We start from the raw sequence: 18325 nt of genomic DNA on the forward strand, positions 1-18325 counted from the left end.
AATTTATATATATGTCGTTGCAATGTCGCGTCGAACGTTTCACTGACGCTACGTATAAATTGTCATAATTTTTTTACTGTTATATTTAAAGATGTAAAACTTTCCAGAAAACTTCAAACATTCAACTACAATATTAGCATTAATGAAAGTAAAAAATAGTAGCATTAATGAAAATTTTTAGTTCGAAAATTCGTAATACAACTTTAACGTTTGAAAAAAAAAATCACTGAACTCGACAAAATATTATTAAAAATCCGCCATTTTGTTGTAAAGTGCTTCGAAAATTTCGGAATAGCTCTACAAGTCGCAGAATATGTCAAAGATTATAGTGTAAAAATTTGAATAATAAACATTAATATCCTGCTGAGATTTTGCGAGTGAAGTGCTGCCGTTCTCCCAACTTCACTTTTTGCGGTTGTACTAGCAGCATTTTTTCTATGTAATTTAAAATGAAACTATATATTTCAAATGCTAAACATGCCTGCGATTATAGACTGAACGAAGTAACGCTCATATACAAAGAAATATTTTTAATTTTTACATAAACTAATTTAGATAGACAAAAATGTATATGCTTTGCAATAATAAGTTTTGCATCATATCAACTTTCCAATATGAATTTCAATGTGCGGGCGGGAATATGATGGTATATTGCTTTAATCAATGTTTTTTTTAACAACGTTACTAAATAGTAAACTGCACACTTGTTTCATAACTGTTTAAATAATGCTTTCTTGTATTTTATCGCTATGTGAGTCCAATATATGTAATTCCAGTTAAATGTAACGTAATAGTACGTTTTCAAACCTAATTGTAAATTTACATTTTTTTTTATTTTTTAAATATACTTACGAAAAATACCGGCAAATTTTAATCGCTTATAAAATAATATAAAATAATAAAATAAAATAATAAAGATATGTTTAAACATATTGAGATTGTTTTGTATATCTTCTTTTTTATAGCTTTATAGATCTTAAATTATCTATTTATCATACTTCGAAATATTATTAACAACAATTTTTTTTTAACTTCTACGCATTTTTAAAGATGTTCGAAATTAAAACTTTGGTAAGAATGTAATTTTCTTGCAAAGTCTGTCAGGAAAATTAGTACTATGTTATAAATTTCTTTGTTACTAAAATAAACTGGTTATAATATGCTTATTACAGATTATACTTTACATAGTGCATACTTTTTATAAAAAACTTTTTTAAGCTTTCCTTGTTTTTAATAAAATTATTTAAATTTTTAGAATGTTTAAGTAAGTATTAAAAGTAAATAAATATTTATGAATGTTATTTACACGTAATAATTTATCATTTTTATTAAATTAATTACTTACTATGTTCTTATTACGTTTATTACTTATTACGCTAATTATACTTAATAAAAAATTATATTATAACATTTTAGAGAACATCGTATAAAGTATAATATTATAAATTAAATTTATAAAGAGTATCCATAATTTTAAATGTTTAATTTTTATGAAGTAATGTCTAGGTATTAATTGCAACTTATTTTGAATTTGACTTTATTATGATTTGCAATAAATAATTATTACGTAACAGTTACATGAATACTTGAAAAAAATTACCATTTCAGGCAGAAACGTTTAGAGTCACTGATCAAGTATATTTCGATATAATGATTGATAATCATCCAGTTGGTAGGATTGTTTTTGGCTTGTTCGGCGATATTGCTCCAAAAACGGAGATGCGACTTTAATATTATTAATTATTTGTTTCCTTTCCCTGACTCTTCCATAGCTTAATTGAATTATTTGCACTCCCTTTTATTAATTAAAGACTGTATGTTGATAATATTATATTTGCATCTTTAAATTGAGAGACGTAATTGTTACAATAATCATTAATTAGTTGAGTAACATTATTAGATATATATATAAAGTTATAATATAAATATTTTTATACGCTGTATTTTATATGCTTTGATATAGCTTTATATGCTTGAAGCTTCTCACACTTACAATTTATGTTACTTTTCAGAACAAATTTATATACTTGATTGTTTTATGCTATGATTGCGCGAACGAAAAGACTGCTATACAGACATAAATATAAAAAAAATAAACGTTAAAATTTTAATACTCTCGGAAGGTAGATTTAAATTTATTTCTTAACGTATCCGTCTTCGTTATGTTTACTTTTATCTAGAAATAATTTTTTAATGACACAATTAAATTCATAAATCATTAATGCAATATTAAAATATGCATATTTGCAGTGCATGGGCGTGGATTAAGGCGACCTGCATACCGTTGGGATTTAGCTTCTCGATACTTGCGATCTTTCATTATATGATGAAACAGTTGGATGTCTAAGTGACAATCTTGAAAGACTGATTTAAAAAATGAATTCATGTCTTTATTGGATCTAAAAATTTAATATTTATTTTTAAATGTAAAATTGTGTATAATTGCATATTACTTATGTATCATTTTTATAAAAGAGTTACATTACTCGTATACAGCTAATACAACGGAGTATATGGTTCGCTTTTTATTAGATAACATGCATGAGAAGAAAGGAACACCTGGCGCCATCTCTGTAAAGGTTAAGACATTGTTGAAATTGCTGTGTAGACATAAATGTAGAAAAATTAAAAAAAATTTACTTTATAATAAATTTAATAAAATGCAAAACAGAATCATATAAGGTAAGATGATCCTATATATAACCCTATATATTGTTTCTTAATGACAATAGTTTACATCAAAATATTTGAACTTTGAATCAGACAAGGTGTTTCTTACAGATTTTTGGATGCTAAAAAATAAGTTTTACCAGCACGTCAGGTTTTTGAAATAATCAAGTTTCAATGTATCTTCTGAATTGTCGTATTTTCAGAGCATTTCAATCCTATTTTTCTCATAAATGTTGATGTGATAGAGCGTTCTAATTTGCGGATTCAGCGGATTTAACATAAAAACTACGAGAATCTATTTTTTTTCTAAACCACAAAAATCGTGCTGTATAATTCTTACAAATAATTTAATATTATCGGTGCAAATATTATTAATTTGATTCTTTTTCTTAACTCTTCCTCAGCTTAATTGAATTGTTGCGCTCTTTTCTATTAATTATAAACTGTATTTGATACATTTATACAATAATCTTGTAAACTAAGAGAGATAATTGTCACAACAATAATTAATTAATTGAATTTTTTTATTAATATATGAAGTTATGTAAAGCTATAAATATTTTTATACCCTTTGGCTTCACTTGATACTGCAAATGCTTCGCAGCATTTTTTGGTTGATTAATAAAATTCTTTCTTTTAATTGGAAAATGTATTTTTTTTACGTGCTCTATTTGTTTACGTTCGTCTTTATCTGACCAAATAATCTTTTAGCCCCAGCTGAATTTATAATTCATTAATGCAATATCAAAATGTGCATATTTGCAATGTATGGGCGTGGATTAATGCGACCTGGATACCGTTGGGATTTAGCTTCTCGATATTCCATTACATGATGAAACAGTTGAATATCTAAGTAGCAATCTCGATATGAAGAACTGACTTAAAATAATGAATTTATGCATTTACTTAATCTAAAGATTTTATACACGGAATTGTATAATTATAAACTACTTATACATGTATCATTTTTATATAAAAAAGTTATATATACAGCAGCGCTTACAAAGCGCTTAGAAATTTAAGCGCTCGTATCACTTTAGAGCTGATATAAGTCGGTAGCATGATTTGTTTCGTGGATAACAATGGAAGAAAGGAACATCAGGCGCCATCTCTGTGAAAATCATGACATTATTATTCAAAAATTACTTAATTTACTTTGTAATAATTTAATAAAATACAAAAGTGAATAGTATATGTAACATTATATTGTCTATGAACTTTCATATTCTTCCGCCATTATCATAGTATAATTTGCAAACATATAACAGTTCATATACATATAACGATTTCTTTATCGTCATCATATGATAATATATACATTAAATATATACAAGAAGAAAAACAAAAGCGACAAAAAATGTTTTTTTTTTAATTTAATAATTTAGTAATTTAATAACAATTAATTATTATATTGAATGGCGAGAAAGAGAGAATCGTATTAGTATAAGATAGTACTGATGACGCATACAGTTATCGCGCATGCACACTACGATTTGCTGTACACGAGTAAATGCGGATATCGGAGTCAGCCTTGGCGTCCAAACGACCAAACCAGTCGGTGGCAAACCGGCGTCGACCAGACCTCGGTGGTCGGTTGAAGTCGGTTGTAGTCGTACGTAAGAGAGGATTGAGGGTCGGTTGTTGCTCCGTCAATTTTATAATAGATGACACGTAGACATAAACGAGCGCTGTCATTCATAAAGTCATAAAGAATACACAGTAGTTGAGTGCATCGTGGACGCGGTACGTTTGTGATCACTGGTGGTGATGGTGTGACGTGTTGCTTTCGCTATTGCTGAAAAGCGTGCCGGAAAGTGCATGTTGCTCTGTTCGAAGTTCGATTGGTCCGAAAACAGCTGGGAGAAAGTTCTTGAAGGGGGATGCTCCGAAACAGTGTATAAGTGTGCTCGTATAAGGTATGCTCTATTTTCTACTACAATGATTTACTAAATCGAGGCGAATGCGGAAATAACGGGATATTTAGATATTTTTGCTTCATTATTTGTTGATTTTTGATGTCATGACGCAGATCTTTATGATGAAGATAGAGAAATGCTTGAAAGGCATCGTGAGTGTGCTTTGATTTATAAACTGTGAAGAGATTTTTTCTTCGATTAATGGACATATAACATATCAAGAAGGAAAAGTGACAAATTGCATATTTTAAACAAAATGATTTGCTTCAGACTTGGGGAGGGGGGGGGGGGGTTTTAAAAAAATTTCCTTTTATAATCATAGACAAGGTTTTTCTGTTTATTGACAAGGTTTCTTTAATTATTGCAAATTGAATTTAAAATTACAATAGAATTACAAATAGAGTTAAGTAAATAAAATTATATTAACAGATTTAATTTTGCTCCGAATATAATAAATGGAATTTATTATAATTAATAAATTTGTGATAATAAGTACGTGAAATTGATTAATAAAAAGAATTATATAAAATATTACATTAAAAAAATGCATTATAAAGTTAGCAACATATTCATTATAGGTGTAAAATTGCGTTATTGTATAATATCAGCGTTGTCGACAACAATTATTGTAAACGGAAGTATGAGCCATTGTGTTGCTGCCAAGGACGGCAGTCCATGATGCTGTGTTGACTCAGATCCATACACAATACAAAAATAACTATGAATAAAATTTCAACGAAATTTTTCTTACAATTTTGTGATTAAGATTTTGTTATATGGTATAATCGGATTTTTTATGTTTACACATATTTATTTTTGAAAGTAAACAAAAAGTCTCTAAATAAACCACATAAAATAAGTAAAGAAAAATGAAAAAATTTTAAGATTTATGTAATAATAATAGTTATTAAAATATTTAAAAAATTAACAAAGTTTAATACATTCGCGATTGCAGTATTATTTATATGATAAAATTATCTATAATAAGTAATGCTTATCATGTTTACATAATTATTATAAATGTTATATCAATTCAAAGATTCTTATAAAATTGACAAAAACTTAAAAATTTATAATATAGATACTGTACTTTACTTTTGTTTTACAATTGGTATTATCTACCGGATTTTCGCACAAATGCATGAGACTTCTCAGGCACATGTGCAATCGTACTTTCTGAAAGATAAGAAAAAGTATATGAAGAAATTTGAAATTGTACTTATATCATAGTCTTGCTAAACATACGAATATATCAAATCTTTTACTAAATATAGTTATGTTAAATGTTACTAATATAAATATGTTAAATGTTACTAAATAATATTAAACTAATATATTTATAACTTTATTTAATTGGTTGTTTAATAATAAATGAACGAACGTAATTTTACCTTTTAGTTGCTGTAAAGTTCTGTAATTTATATTTATTCTTATTTTAAAGTTGCAAAGTGATGCAATTTGATGCAATTATATTACAATAATTATCAATTGGAATTAGTCTGCAACTGTGCACGTCATATAAGCCAAATAGTCAATAATTAATTAATAAATGTTTGTTTGCAGTTCTTGAAAATTTTTATCGTCTTTAAAATATTTTTCCTAATTGCTTTAAAAATTCATACGATAAGAAAATCTTGAGAAGACAAATTTATAACTTTACATAATGAGAGCACAAAATATTTGTACAAGGAAATTTTATATAAAAAAGCTTTATTTGTAAAAAATAAACTATTAATTAGCAATTTTATACAATGAATACCTTTTGTTTTTACATAAACAAACGAGCTTTGCGTGTATCTCTGATTTTAGAAGCATATGAATACTCTTTTTGAACCAAACAATTTTTAATTTTCACTTATTTTTAAGATGATATATTTTCTATAATTAACACATATCTTTTTGATATATGTATATAATTTAAGAAGCTACAGTCTATTTTATTCTTTATCAATAAATTGTTAATTATCCAGCAAGAAATGATCATTAATTAGACGTCAAATTGACGTTGAATTAGTGTCGAAATCATAGTATCAATATCGATTCAACATCAATTCGATGAGTCTTTTCTCGCTGAATAACGTTTACTTTTAAAAATAAGTTTTTAAAAAATATTTTTAATAAAATTGTGTCGAGAAGGGCTAAAAAATATTTTCTTTGAACAAATACTTTTTGCACTCATTGTATGTATTTTACAAGCTAAATAAGTTTTAGACATAAAGATAATCTACCGCAATTATCAAAAACACATAGAAATCCAGTGTAATGTTCACACTGCACTTTATTCTTTGAATGTGCAAACTCATGATTAATCTCTCGTATGGTGCGATACCTATCTTTACACGGAACATAATGACTCGGCACGCAACTTGCACATTTCATACATTACTTTGTATTACGAAATCATATATCTACAATTCAATCAAAACATGATTTTCTATATCAAGAATTAACAACAAATAAATGTCAAAAAAGATTATAATATAAATCTAAATATGTGTAACAATAAATGAATCTAGATACATGTGACAAGTTTACATCTTCTGTATTACGTACGCTATTACATTCCAACGTACGTTTATTTAGCATTGATTAAAAATAATTCTTCTTATTAAATCACAGACCTTGATCAATTGTCAGATAGAGACAATAATTCGTGACGTATATTTGATGATGATAGATGACGTTTTCTTTAACATGGCAATTCATTATATTATTTACTTATTTAATTAATTAAAATTTTTTTTATATGTAATAATTTATGCTGTTGTATCCACGTAATTATGTTTAAACGATCTTTTATTACTGCACAAATGATAATGTATCATATTAAATACTATAATAAATATGTATTTTAATAAAATTATTATTTTATTATTATAATATGTAACATATACGACATTGGTTATATAATTTTTTAGATATTTCAAGTTTAAAAACAGCATGCCATTCATACAATTTTAATAAATCTATACGTATACGATTGCTTAATTAGCATACTTCGAATATTTACGATTCAAGCAAACAATCGAGTCAGATGGCTAATTAAAATACGACACACGTGACACATGTGCGAACTACGCGTAAACATTCAATGAGTATTACGTTTGCATACGATATCAAATGTTCTTAAGACAAAGTGCTTTTAAAATATGTACTTTACAGAAATGTATAAAGATATTATTAATAGCGGCTTCAATCTAAGGCTGATATTATCTTGATAAGAATATTGTTATACATGAATCATGCTGCACGGTATATACTGTTGTCAATCACGATATTATTTATCAGGGGAAACATGACTCCGCCCAATTTGTCCCTTCTCCTATGTGCAGTACAAATAAAGCCATTAGACGCACCTTACATGTTATCTCTATTGGCAATAATCGATATGATATACTTTTTCTTTCATGAAAAAAATTAGAAAATATTCTTAAGTTTATTTTTCGATAAATTAATTATACCTTACATTGTTTTGTTATTAATTTTTTTATTTTTTAAGTAACACGTTATATTATGAAAATTAGATAAAATAAATGTATTATATAATATTTTATAATATTTTCTCAGAAAAAATAACTCAATATAAATGTAATTCTCTTTATAAATCGTTATTATTGCAATAATTATTCAATGTAGCGACATAGATATGCTGCATTATAAGACTGGAGAATGTTTTCTTTTTAATTTTTGAAAAATTAATCAGAAACTAAAAATTAATTAATATCTGTATAGTATTCATCAATTTTACCTTTAAAATATTTTTTAAATTACACACAAGAATTAAATTACATATATGATCCAATCAAAAGCAATTATCGTTGCTTTTAATTACTGTATTCATTCATGTCTTCTTTCTCCATTTTCTTTTCTTTTTTACGTGTTACGTCATAAAGACTGCTGACGGATTGTATAGAATAAAGCGAAGTTGATTGATATCGCCCATAGTGAAATAATATAGTCACGCAACGTCATGCTTTTTCCCTCTTTCTACCGCGTACACCATTCACGTTCACATCTTCATGCGATAAAAGCGTAACCGGCGCACCTCTCAGCGTCGTCCCTATGTAATTGGCCCGTAATTAAGGTGGGCGTGCCTCTTTTTGCTGAATCCTCTCATGACCAAAAGCATACTCGCTCTCGTTCCCAGAATTGTTTAATGACAAGTCATTTCGGGAACTTTCAGCTACCGTTCCATGCTAACTACTTAATCGCGTCCCGTTACGCATACGTCAAATAACTAATAAATCGGTTTTTTTTTTACAATAAGATGACTGTGAAATATGATGAATATCAGTGTTACTTAACGATATATAGATGTCGCATTTGGGAATTTGTAACATTGTATGTTATGAATGAGTAACTTAGGGCGGTATTCATAGTCCGTTCTTATTTTAAGCTTAAGATGCTAATACGGCTCTCTTATTGGTGACATCTTAAGACTATACTTAAGACGATCTTAATATCTGAATATAAGATCTGACTATGAATACCTGCCTTAGAGTAATTTCAAATGCAGTTCACAACTGCGACTGCTTGTGGAACATGTCATGTGGAACACGGTGATGAAAACCGGTTTATAAGAAAAATTTTCTGAAAGGGTCAACGCAATCGTAAAATGAAGGGCATAGCGCAGAACTTCAATATTATGTCTCTCAGCGAAATAAAGTTAGAGGTGTTCAGGATTGCGACACTTTCTTGTCGATGCCAAATAGCAATCATAGAGAAATTTAAAGAATACTTATAAATATACACAGCCAATCATCTCGTTCCTGTTTTCTTTGTTTAGAGTGAAACGACATCCAGGCAGCTTCAGGCATGACGAAGTACTGGTTGAACGTAGCCCTTCTCAGGGTCGTTCTACCAGTCATCTTAGCCGGATGTGAGTACCATTCACATAATTCCTTCTCTGTTCTATTTCTTGTTACTTATATTTTATAATCAATAAATGGTTTATGAGAGTTGTATGACTTTAAAATAGGAATGCGAAAAGATAAATATAAAAAATTGTTATGAGATTAGTTCAATCTTGTAACCATTGTATTTGTTATTTATATTAGCTATATCAATTGGTTTGATCATTTATTTTTGCAAAAAAGTATAATTATAAATACGTCAAGTATTATTATCGTAAAAGTTTCATTTTTAAATTAAAATTTTTTTATTACAATTATGTTATATATGACGTTTATTAAAGAAAACTTACCGCGAAACTGTAAAGGAATTAAAACTAAATGCGAGTATTCACAAAGATTAGTTGTTTAGTACGGAAATATCTGTTATAATTATCGTCATAATAAAATAATAAGTGATGATATCATACCTATAACAATCATAATTTATAATAGATTAACTTCAGCTTGTTGATCGTCAGTTATAGAACAACAAAACGAAAAACATGAAATGGCGATTTATCACTATTCGTAACAGAATGACTCTAGAAATAAGCAAGAACATCGAAAGAATCTTGAATTGATTGCCTATTTTGCATAATCATATTCAGTATTATGCTAATAGATAGCAGAGGAAATATCAATTTCCATAATATATAACTTCCTCTGATAATTGCGTGTTTACTATTTATATTTCGCGTATCATTTTATTTTTTTGATTTTTTATGTGTACTTGATATTAATAAATTTCTTAACATGTAACTTTTTTTGGTAATTATACGATTACTATTTATACTTTGCATATTACTTTATTTTGTTCTTTGTTATATTTTAAATATCTATTAATTTTTGATAAACATTTATACATTAATCGAAATATCTGTACTTATTTGAAAATTTATTTCAAAACATTTTAATTAATCTTTTATTTTATTCACAAATAGAAAAGGTAATTTTCATTTTATTTCTTTGACAAATAGAAAAGAATAGATCTATCAGAAATGTACACGATAAACTTATAATAAGCTCAATCCTAACATAAAATACTTTAATATTTACATTTCCTTAATAGTTATATAACATAATTATACGCATAAATTTTTAAGATTCATACTATACATAATCAAGTAGATTAATTATATGTATGTTTCATATTGATCCGTCTATTATCGGGCGAAGAGTAATGGCGTCATTGTTTATCAGTGTGTTATCAAATCACCACATGTTAGATCACTAAGTAGCAATACGTTACCGTTATTGTCTCTCTTTATACTTTCTGTTGTTGAATAATAAATTTTGCGAAGAAAAGTCCAATTAACTATAAATCTTATTAATTATTACCAATAATCTTACTTTTTTACGAAACACTTTATGCAATATATTTTACTTATCCAAAAAAAAAGAAAACAGCAAATGGATTGTTCGAAAAATATATAAATTGAATAATTAATATATAGTAAATCAATTTAAATAGATAAATTTTTTTAAACATTTAAAATAATTTAATGTTAATGTATATACTTGTAATTCTATAATCGTTATAATAACAAAATAATTAAAATGAATAATTATGTCTTTGCAATGTAAAATATGTAGAAACATAAAAAATAAATAGAACAGAAGTGTATTTCCGTAAAATCCACATAGACATGGATATACGTATCTAAGTTGCTCGAAGAATATTCTAAAATTAGGAAGCAGGTGCTTGAACCCGTATCGGACGAGGGCAAAATTTCTTAGCTTTGTTCAAATAAACATTCGACTTTAACATATTAAACCATACAAACGTACAAAATGAGATTTAAGTGTTCTATAATTATAAAAAATAGGATATTCATATTCCACGTAAGCTTATTGAAACAAATTTTTTGTTAAATATGAACACAATGTGTTCAATTTATTGCAATATTTTGTAAATTTTTTATTATTCTTTGAAGAAGAATACAAACAATAAATAATAATATCAAACTTGCAACAGTATAATAATTTAGTCTGAGATATACAAAAACAATACGTTATTATATATATATTATATAAAAATTTCTATAAAAATAAATAATTTTAGTTATATGTTACTCTTTACATAAACATTTAATGTATTATTAATGTAATAAAATTAATATATTTATATATTTTTTTACTTATTTTAAATGCGTTAGTCGAAGTGTTTAATATTTATATAAATAATTACGTATGTGTAAAAAAAAGTTGAAATCTCGCAAATATATTAATTAACTCCTCTGCGTGATTTTATATTCATAAAAGTTGCATAAAAAATATTTTAAAAACATTAATGAATATTTCATGCGTGTGATTTCTCTATTTTCGGACCCATATACAATTTCGTGATGAGAAACCTTCCAGGCTAGGCTTGAATTATTGACTTTGAAAAAGAAATGTGTGATAGCAGAAATATAATATGATTGTGAATAATGTTTTTTTGCTACGATTATTACTGCACATATATATATGTGGACCATCCAATTTTTAAACGCAAATAATTAATGCTTTAATGCTTCCAAAATTTATTTAATATTGTTCGTATAAGATAGAAGATAATCAATCTATAAGTACAGTCCATATAAGTTCTTATATTGATTATTGATCTATAAAACAAGCGTACTATATTAATACTTAAATTGTACAAAGCAATTTGCTAAAAATATGATAATATTAGAGACCGTAACAATTATAAATTAAATATTATTACAGAAAAAGAAAGAAGAGTATATTACATTTAGTATGTGTACAAAAATATTTATTTAAAAAAAAGATAATTGTTAAAATAATTAGCAGAATCGTACACGTTTGTGACGAACTTCATTTGGCAGCGGCACAATGTAGTTATTTATGTGTGTCGTGCAAATATAACACGTGCCGTGAATAGGATGACTAAGCTGTTATATAGAGGGAACTACTGAAAATGATACTATATTCTTGTATCAACATTTAAAAAGTTCAAATAACATAAATTCTAGTATATTATAAAGTATCAAAATCAGCAGGTAAATAGATTGATAATTAATTTATAAAGCAACGTTCCGTGTAACGTTCCATGACGTGAAAGTAATTATCGCTGACAGACTAATCTCCTGATTCGCATTAATTATTAGCACATGCATATGTTTAAGTTATACACCGGGTGTTTATTTAATAATATCTTCGTTAAATGCATATTTCGGAAATTTTTCTAATATTTTTTATCATATATCAACATAAACATTAAACATATATTTACAAGAAACAAAATATTAGAATATCGAATATTATATAGTAAACTTTTAAATTAAGAAAGTTCTTTAGAATGTGATGATTAGAATAAATGGATCAATAATAAAAAGCAAAGGTCTTGACGAAATAACTAGAGGAGTTAAAATGTCATTTTCTAAGAACATCCCGTTATAAATGACCTTTTCACAAACGTAGAAATAACTATTACCGCAGGTTCATATACTTTATGTGCTGTTATACATTTCATCAAGGGAAGGTCCTCTAGATAAAGCTCTTAAAACGAAAGTAGAATAAACCACTTTATGAGCGAAATAAGTAATTGGGTCAGTATAATTTCTAACAAAAGCTCCATAAACATCTCTAATATTTTTGTTGAATAAAAAGTTTATTATCATTATTCTTATAATAAAAACATAATTGGCACTTTATATATCTTCTATACTTTCCTTATATTTTTCAGATTTAATATTTAAATCTCTTTTTAGAAAGTCTTAAACTTTCTATAATTCTTTATAGAGGAGCTAAAGACCTACTGAGATATTGAAATTAAAAAACTATATTGAAATAAAAACGAGCTACAAACGTCATAAAGATGGATTTTTATTTTATAGGTACGATATGGCGACCAACGGGATTGTCGATCGTTTACCTGGGACTAATGCTTTATTCTCCGATGGTCCCAATACCGACGCACAAAACTATGACTGGCCACACGGGAATATACCTAAAGACTTGTATTTGCCTAGCATTTCTTGTAGTCATAGCGCAGATCACCTTTCATATTGTCCTTTTGTCACTACCGCCGTATGGATACTTTTTACAAAACTGTAAGCAACACTCTGACCTAAATATTACATTATCTCTATAAAAGTTTTAGATTATATTCTTAAAAATACCATACCCTTACATAATATTTTTGGATATGATAATATTCGATTAAGTATAATATGGGACACGAAACAAAATTTAAAAGAATATTTGAAAACCATAGAATTTTTAATTAGAAATTATTTTAACCCTAAACACAAGTAAATAATATATTTTTAGGCGAGTTTTTGGAGAAGCTCTTCAGACACATAGGCTTTGTCAGATTAGATAGCGCATCCGTATGGGAAGTATTTTACTGGTTGGCGCCGGAATTTATAGTTTTACCTACTGTACTTGTTGTATATTTTATATGTCGTTTTCTTACGCAAAGACGTGCTAGCGTTGAAGAGGATGAAACTGAATTTAATCAGGAAAATAATTTGCAACGAAAAAAAACAGAGGATAGTTCCACAAAGGTAATTATATTTTTGTATTGTTGTGTATTCGACATAAAATAAAAATGTCTCTGCAATATTTAATACAAATATGCATAAAATGCCATTTATGACAAAATTATTCACAATCTACGGTTTAAATTCACTCTATATGTGTGTGTGTGTGTGTGTGAATTGCGTATCCGAGTATTTTACACAAAAATTGATCTTATCAAAGATAATTCTCACGTTTACAATTTAGATAATTAATTTCCTGGGAAGTATTGGTATCTATGTTGTATTGGCGTCATTATGCTGTGTCGCGGCCTTGAAGCCATCAATAGAGGCGGCCTTCTACTTCCTGGTGTTTCTCGGAGCTGCTACATGTTGGGCATGCAACAAAGAACTACGAAAGGGATTTTCCGTGATCTGCAGGATCATCATGGTCATCGTGATTGTTCACATCATTATATTACTTGCCTACCAGAACGAATGGCTGCAAGAAATTATTCCTGTATCTAGTACCTGGTCGCGTTACTTGGCTCTGACTGCAGTTTATCACACTAATTGTAGCGATCCGAGAAATGTGGAATACACAGATAATGCCGATTGGTTGATTTACGGATACGCTTTGAGATTGTTCTGGCTTTACTACATCCTCGCATTGCAGTCGCAATTTCTCAGTAGAAAACCGGTGAGTTTGAATATTTATTAATTAATATAAACGATAATATATAAACATTTAAAAATTATAAATTTATATAATTAATTATTTAAAAAATTAGAATAGCATATGTAAGGATATTGCTAGATAATATTAGAGATTAGTATTCTTAACATATATTTCATTACCTATAGAATTTTTAGTGCCAAATTTTTAATTACATTAGAATTATTTTAATTGCTATATTATTAATGCAATTGTATTATTTTTATATTGAAAGAAACTTGGGTACAAATAATTTCTGTAGAACAAACACTCTGTCGCATATTATCTAAACTAAAAATTTCGTGTAATAATTAATGAGATTAAGATACATTAAAATAGCTATGGAATTCAATATGTCTGTATGTAGTCTACATGATATATCAAATATTATTAGAAATAGTATATTGGTATATTCTTCTACCAAAGCTTCTTTTAAAACTTGGAGGCTTTTATCCCAAGCTATACATGCTATCTGTCCATTACATAGAGCGTAATTAACTCATTTGTGGATGAGGAGTAATTATTAACATCATCACTACAAATAACAGCTGATAGCCTAACAAGACCTTTGAACTAACTTAAATGTATCTGAAATAGTTGGTATAAGATTAAGGCTAGGTTGTTCTAACTTTTGATAAACTTCAGCTCACTTTCTTACTTTTTTACTCTTTTATTCTCTTACTTTTTTACTCGTTTGCTTATCCAATAAATTGTCACATAGTTTATTTGAAGATGGAACAATCGGTCCCAGGCTTATTAAATGAACCACAAAAATAGAATCGTCAGCTATTGAATTAGTCGCACTTTTTTCGTAAAAAATAGTATCTTATTTTATCGGTGTGTAATAATTTACTATAAATTTATTATTATACATTTAAACATTATATAGTTCTGAAGAAAACTCTATGGTTTCTTTGACATATTGAAAATTTTATAAGCTTCTTAATTTTAAATTTTATATCAATTTTGACAATTCTGTCGATTTTTTATTTGTGGAATTTTTTGTTGAAAGTATGTTGCTTGTACTAACAAGGCGTTACAGGCGAAAGAAGCAAAACGATTAAGTGGCAGACTGGAAAATCTGGACACTCCATTGTCCAGGCATGTGTCCCTCAGGCGCAGGACACCTTCCCAAAGATGGCAATCAGCTCGTCGTAAGGCTCGTGTAAGGACTCGATCCATATGAGAGCCGATTCAATATATAATTAATATTTCCAAATATTCATAATCACACAATTTCGCCTTTGTCCTCAGCTGCTTTTTATTTCAGATTCTTGTTTTGCTGATATGTATCGTATTGGATGCCAAAAGTCTACATAAAATTTTTTATACAAAACTCATTTCTAAGTGTTGTACTGGCTATATATTTATAGTTGTGCATTTTAGAAAAATTTCTCAGAGCTTTTTAACTAGTTTAGTTTTTAAATATATCATTTGTATATTTTCAGAATTTATATAGCATTTTTTATTGTATTTATTTTGTACAATATATTTATATTTTTGTTACATTAACATTTTTAGTTAAAGGTTAAAATTATCATTAAAATTTTCAAAATTTTGATTGAACTTTCTAGTGTCCTAATTTCTCATAACATTTATGGTTGTTTAATCTTTTATACTTTGAATATATTTTTATTATTATTTGTTGTAGTGTTTGTTGTAGTTCTCTTTTTTCCATTTCCTCAATATTATTCTTGTTAATTAGATTGGTAAACTTTATTTAGATATTCTTTTTAAGGAGATATTTGTTTGAAGTACTGTTTTTACGGATTTAGTCAAATTGCTTTACAAGCATATTCTTAAAAGTATAAACATAAAAAGAACTGTTTTAAAAAAGTAAGACTTTTTGATCAGTCAAATTAAAGTACCTCCTTAAACTATATAAAATGTAATTAACAATGATTATAATTAGTCAATTTTAATATTGATTATAAGAGCTATTACCATTAATTATGTAGCTTTATGCATTAGTATAATCTCTGTTTAATATGTTCTCTCCGAAAATTAATCTTTTGTAAAAAATTGTTTCGCCTATTTTTAAATACTTTCCATGTTTTCTTATTTGCTGTCGCCTTCCAGATGTGCAGTTGTTGTTTAATGCTGAACAAAACCATTTTCCGTTTGGATGCTGCTATGTTTAGTTTGCCATTGTTTTAGAAGCTGGTCGTAGATTCGCCGTTGGCAACAATCGACGAGCGAACGCCTGTACGTATACCAATTGAATATGCACGATTAATTAATTACTTATCAACAATGTACTTCACAATTCTGCATGTGACAAATTTTTAAGCAATCCAAGATTCTCTATTCAAGCAAATGACCTGGTGTGCAGTTGCAATTAACTTCGCACATAATTTTCACACACGCAAATATTAACCAAATTTTAGCTAACATTAATGAACTGGTGAAGGTAAACGCATGTTTCATACATTTTGCATGAAGGTTGTTATTGTTATAGGAAACTTGGAGAATATTGATTTAGTATAATCTGAGAAATGTGTGGTAATAAAAAGTTTGGTAGACTGAAATTATTTATAAAATAAATTAGAAACTTATTATTAAAAGTATTTGAAAAGTAAAATATTTGATTTATTGTATAGTTGATGCGATTTGGATCTGGGAGAACGGGGCTTCTTCAGGACTCCACTACTGGAAGTATCATTGTGAATCAGGATGGTCAACAGGATGATAACATACAAATGCAAAGTTTCAGTGAAGGTAAATGTTAAATATATGGTTTTATCAAAGCAACTGAATAAAGTGGATAATTAAATGACTTTTTTAAAATTAGGAACACCTGATGAAACACCAGGCGTCATTGAACAAATAATCATGGCAGTGTATTCTATCTTCCAATTAATAGTAAATTCATCATATCTTGCTACAAATATAATAATGATGGTGAGTATCATGAAATAAAAATGGGGCAAGTAAAAATATTATAAACAATCGAATCGATTATTTTTAAAAATTCTCTTTCAGACGTGGAGCATAATGTATCACAGCTGGACAACATTCGTTCTGCTTTTATGGGCGCTAATTTTGTGGATGGTTCCCAATAAACGTGCTTCAATGATGAAATGCTCTCCTTTCATCGTGTTCTATGCAACTCTCTTACTTCTCGGACAATACATATACAGTATGGATCTGACAGATGAAGAATTGCCGAGAGTAGTAAGCGGCATAAAAATTTCTGAAATTGGTTTCAGCAAAGCTGACGAACTCGGCCGTTGGCATCTTATAGTTAAGGTACGCATTAATATCTTTCTCAAATAAGAAAATCTAAATTTATTTATAAGTATAAATTAATTTCACAAGCTATATTGTATACTATAAGTAATAAGGCTCAATAAATTTCAAAAACCCAGAGAAAAAAGGGCTACAAACCTAACATTAAAACATTATAAATTAAAACCGTTAATAAATAAACATGTCATGTAGTCAAAACTTTAATTTGCCGGCAATAAACAATAAAACAAAAATAAACGTTCTCGATCCCTGTTGGATTATTATCAATGTTAACAAAAATAACAGTGGAATTATTACAAAGATAAGATATATAAAAATTATAGTTCGCTCTCAATCGCAGTATTAATATCATCAATCTCGCTCAATATGAAGTAAAAATTATAAGAATATATTGTATACATTAAAATAACGTTTAATGTA

At 27.6% G+C, this 18325-nt stretch overlaps 1 protein-coding gene across 10 annotated transcripts in view; it reads left to right on the top strand.

Moving 5' to 3' along the window:
- The first annotated feature begins 4514 nt into the window (after positions 1-4514).
- Positions 4515-18325, top strand: part of Piezo (piezo type mechanosensitive ion channel component) — a 29048-nt gene continuing 15237 nt past the window's right edge. For 4 of the 10 annotated variants that reach the window (XM_018521206.1, XM_018521207.1, XM_018521209.1 and 1 more), the window contains exons 1-10: positions 4515-4586; positions 9373-9465; positions 13318-13533; positions 13754-13989; positions 14210-14641; positions 15690-15821; positions 16814-16861; positions 17257-17374; positions 17448-17557; positions 17639-17905. In XM_018521206.1, coding sequence (XP_018376708.1) covers positions 9402-9465; positions 13318-13533; positions 13754-13989; positions 14210-14641; positions 15690-15821; positions 16814-16861; positions 17257-17374; positions 17448-17557; positions 17639-17905 — 1623 coding nt within the window. In that variant the 5' untranslated portion in view covers positions 4515-4586; positions 9373-9401. The remainder of the gene's footprint in view (positions 4587-9372; positions 9466-13317; positions 13534-13753; positions 13990-14209; positions 14642-15689; positions 15822-16813; positions 16862-17256; positions 17375-17447; positions 17558-17638; positions 17906-18325) is intronic. The other 6 variants (XM_018521208.1, XM_018521215.1, XM_018521213.1 and 3 more) reach the window with 4 other exon arrangements.

The sequence above is a fragment of the Trachymyrmex cornetzi genome, unplaced genomic scaffold, assembly GCF_001594075.2.
Source record: "Trachymyrmex cornetzi isolate Tcor2-1 unplaced genomic scaffold, Tcor1.1 scaffold97, whole genome shotgun sequence".
NCBI lineage: Eukaryota > Metazoa > Arthropoda > Insecta > Hymenoptera > Formicidae > Trachymyrmex > Trachymyrmex cornetzi.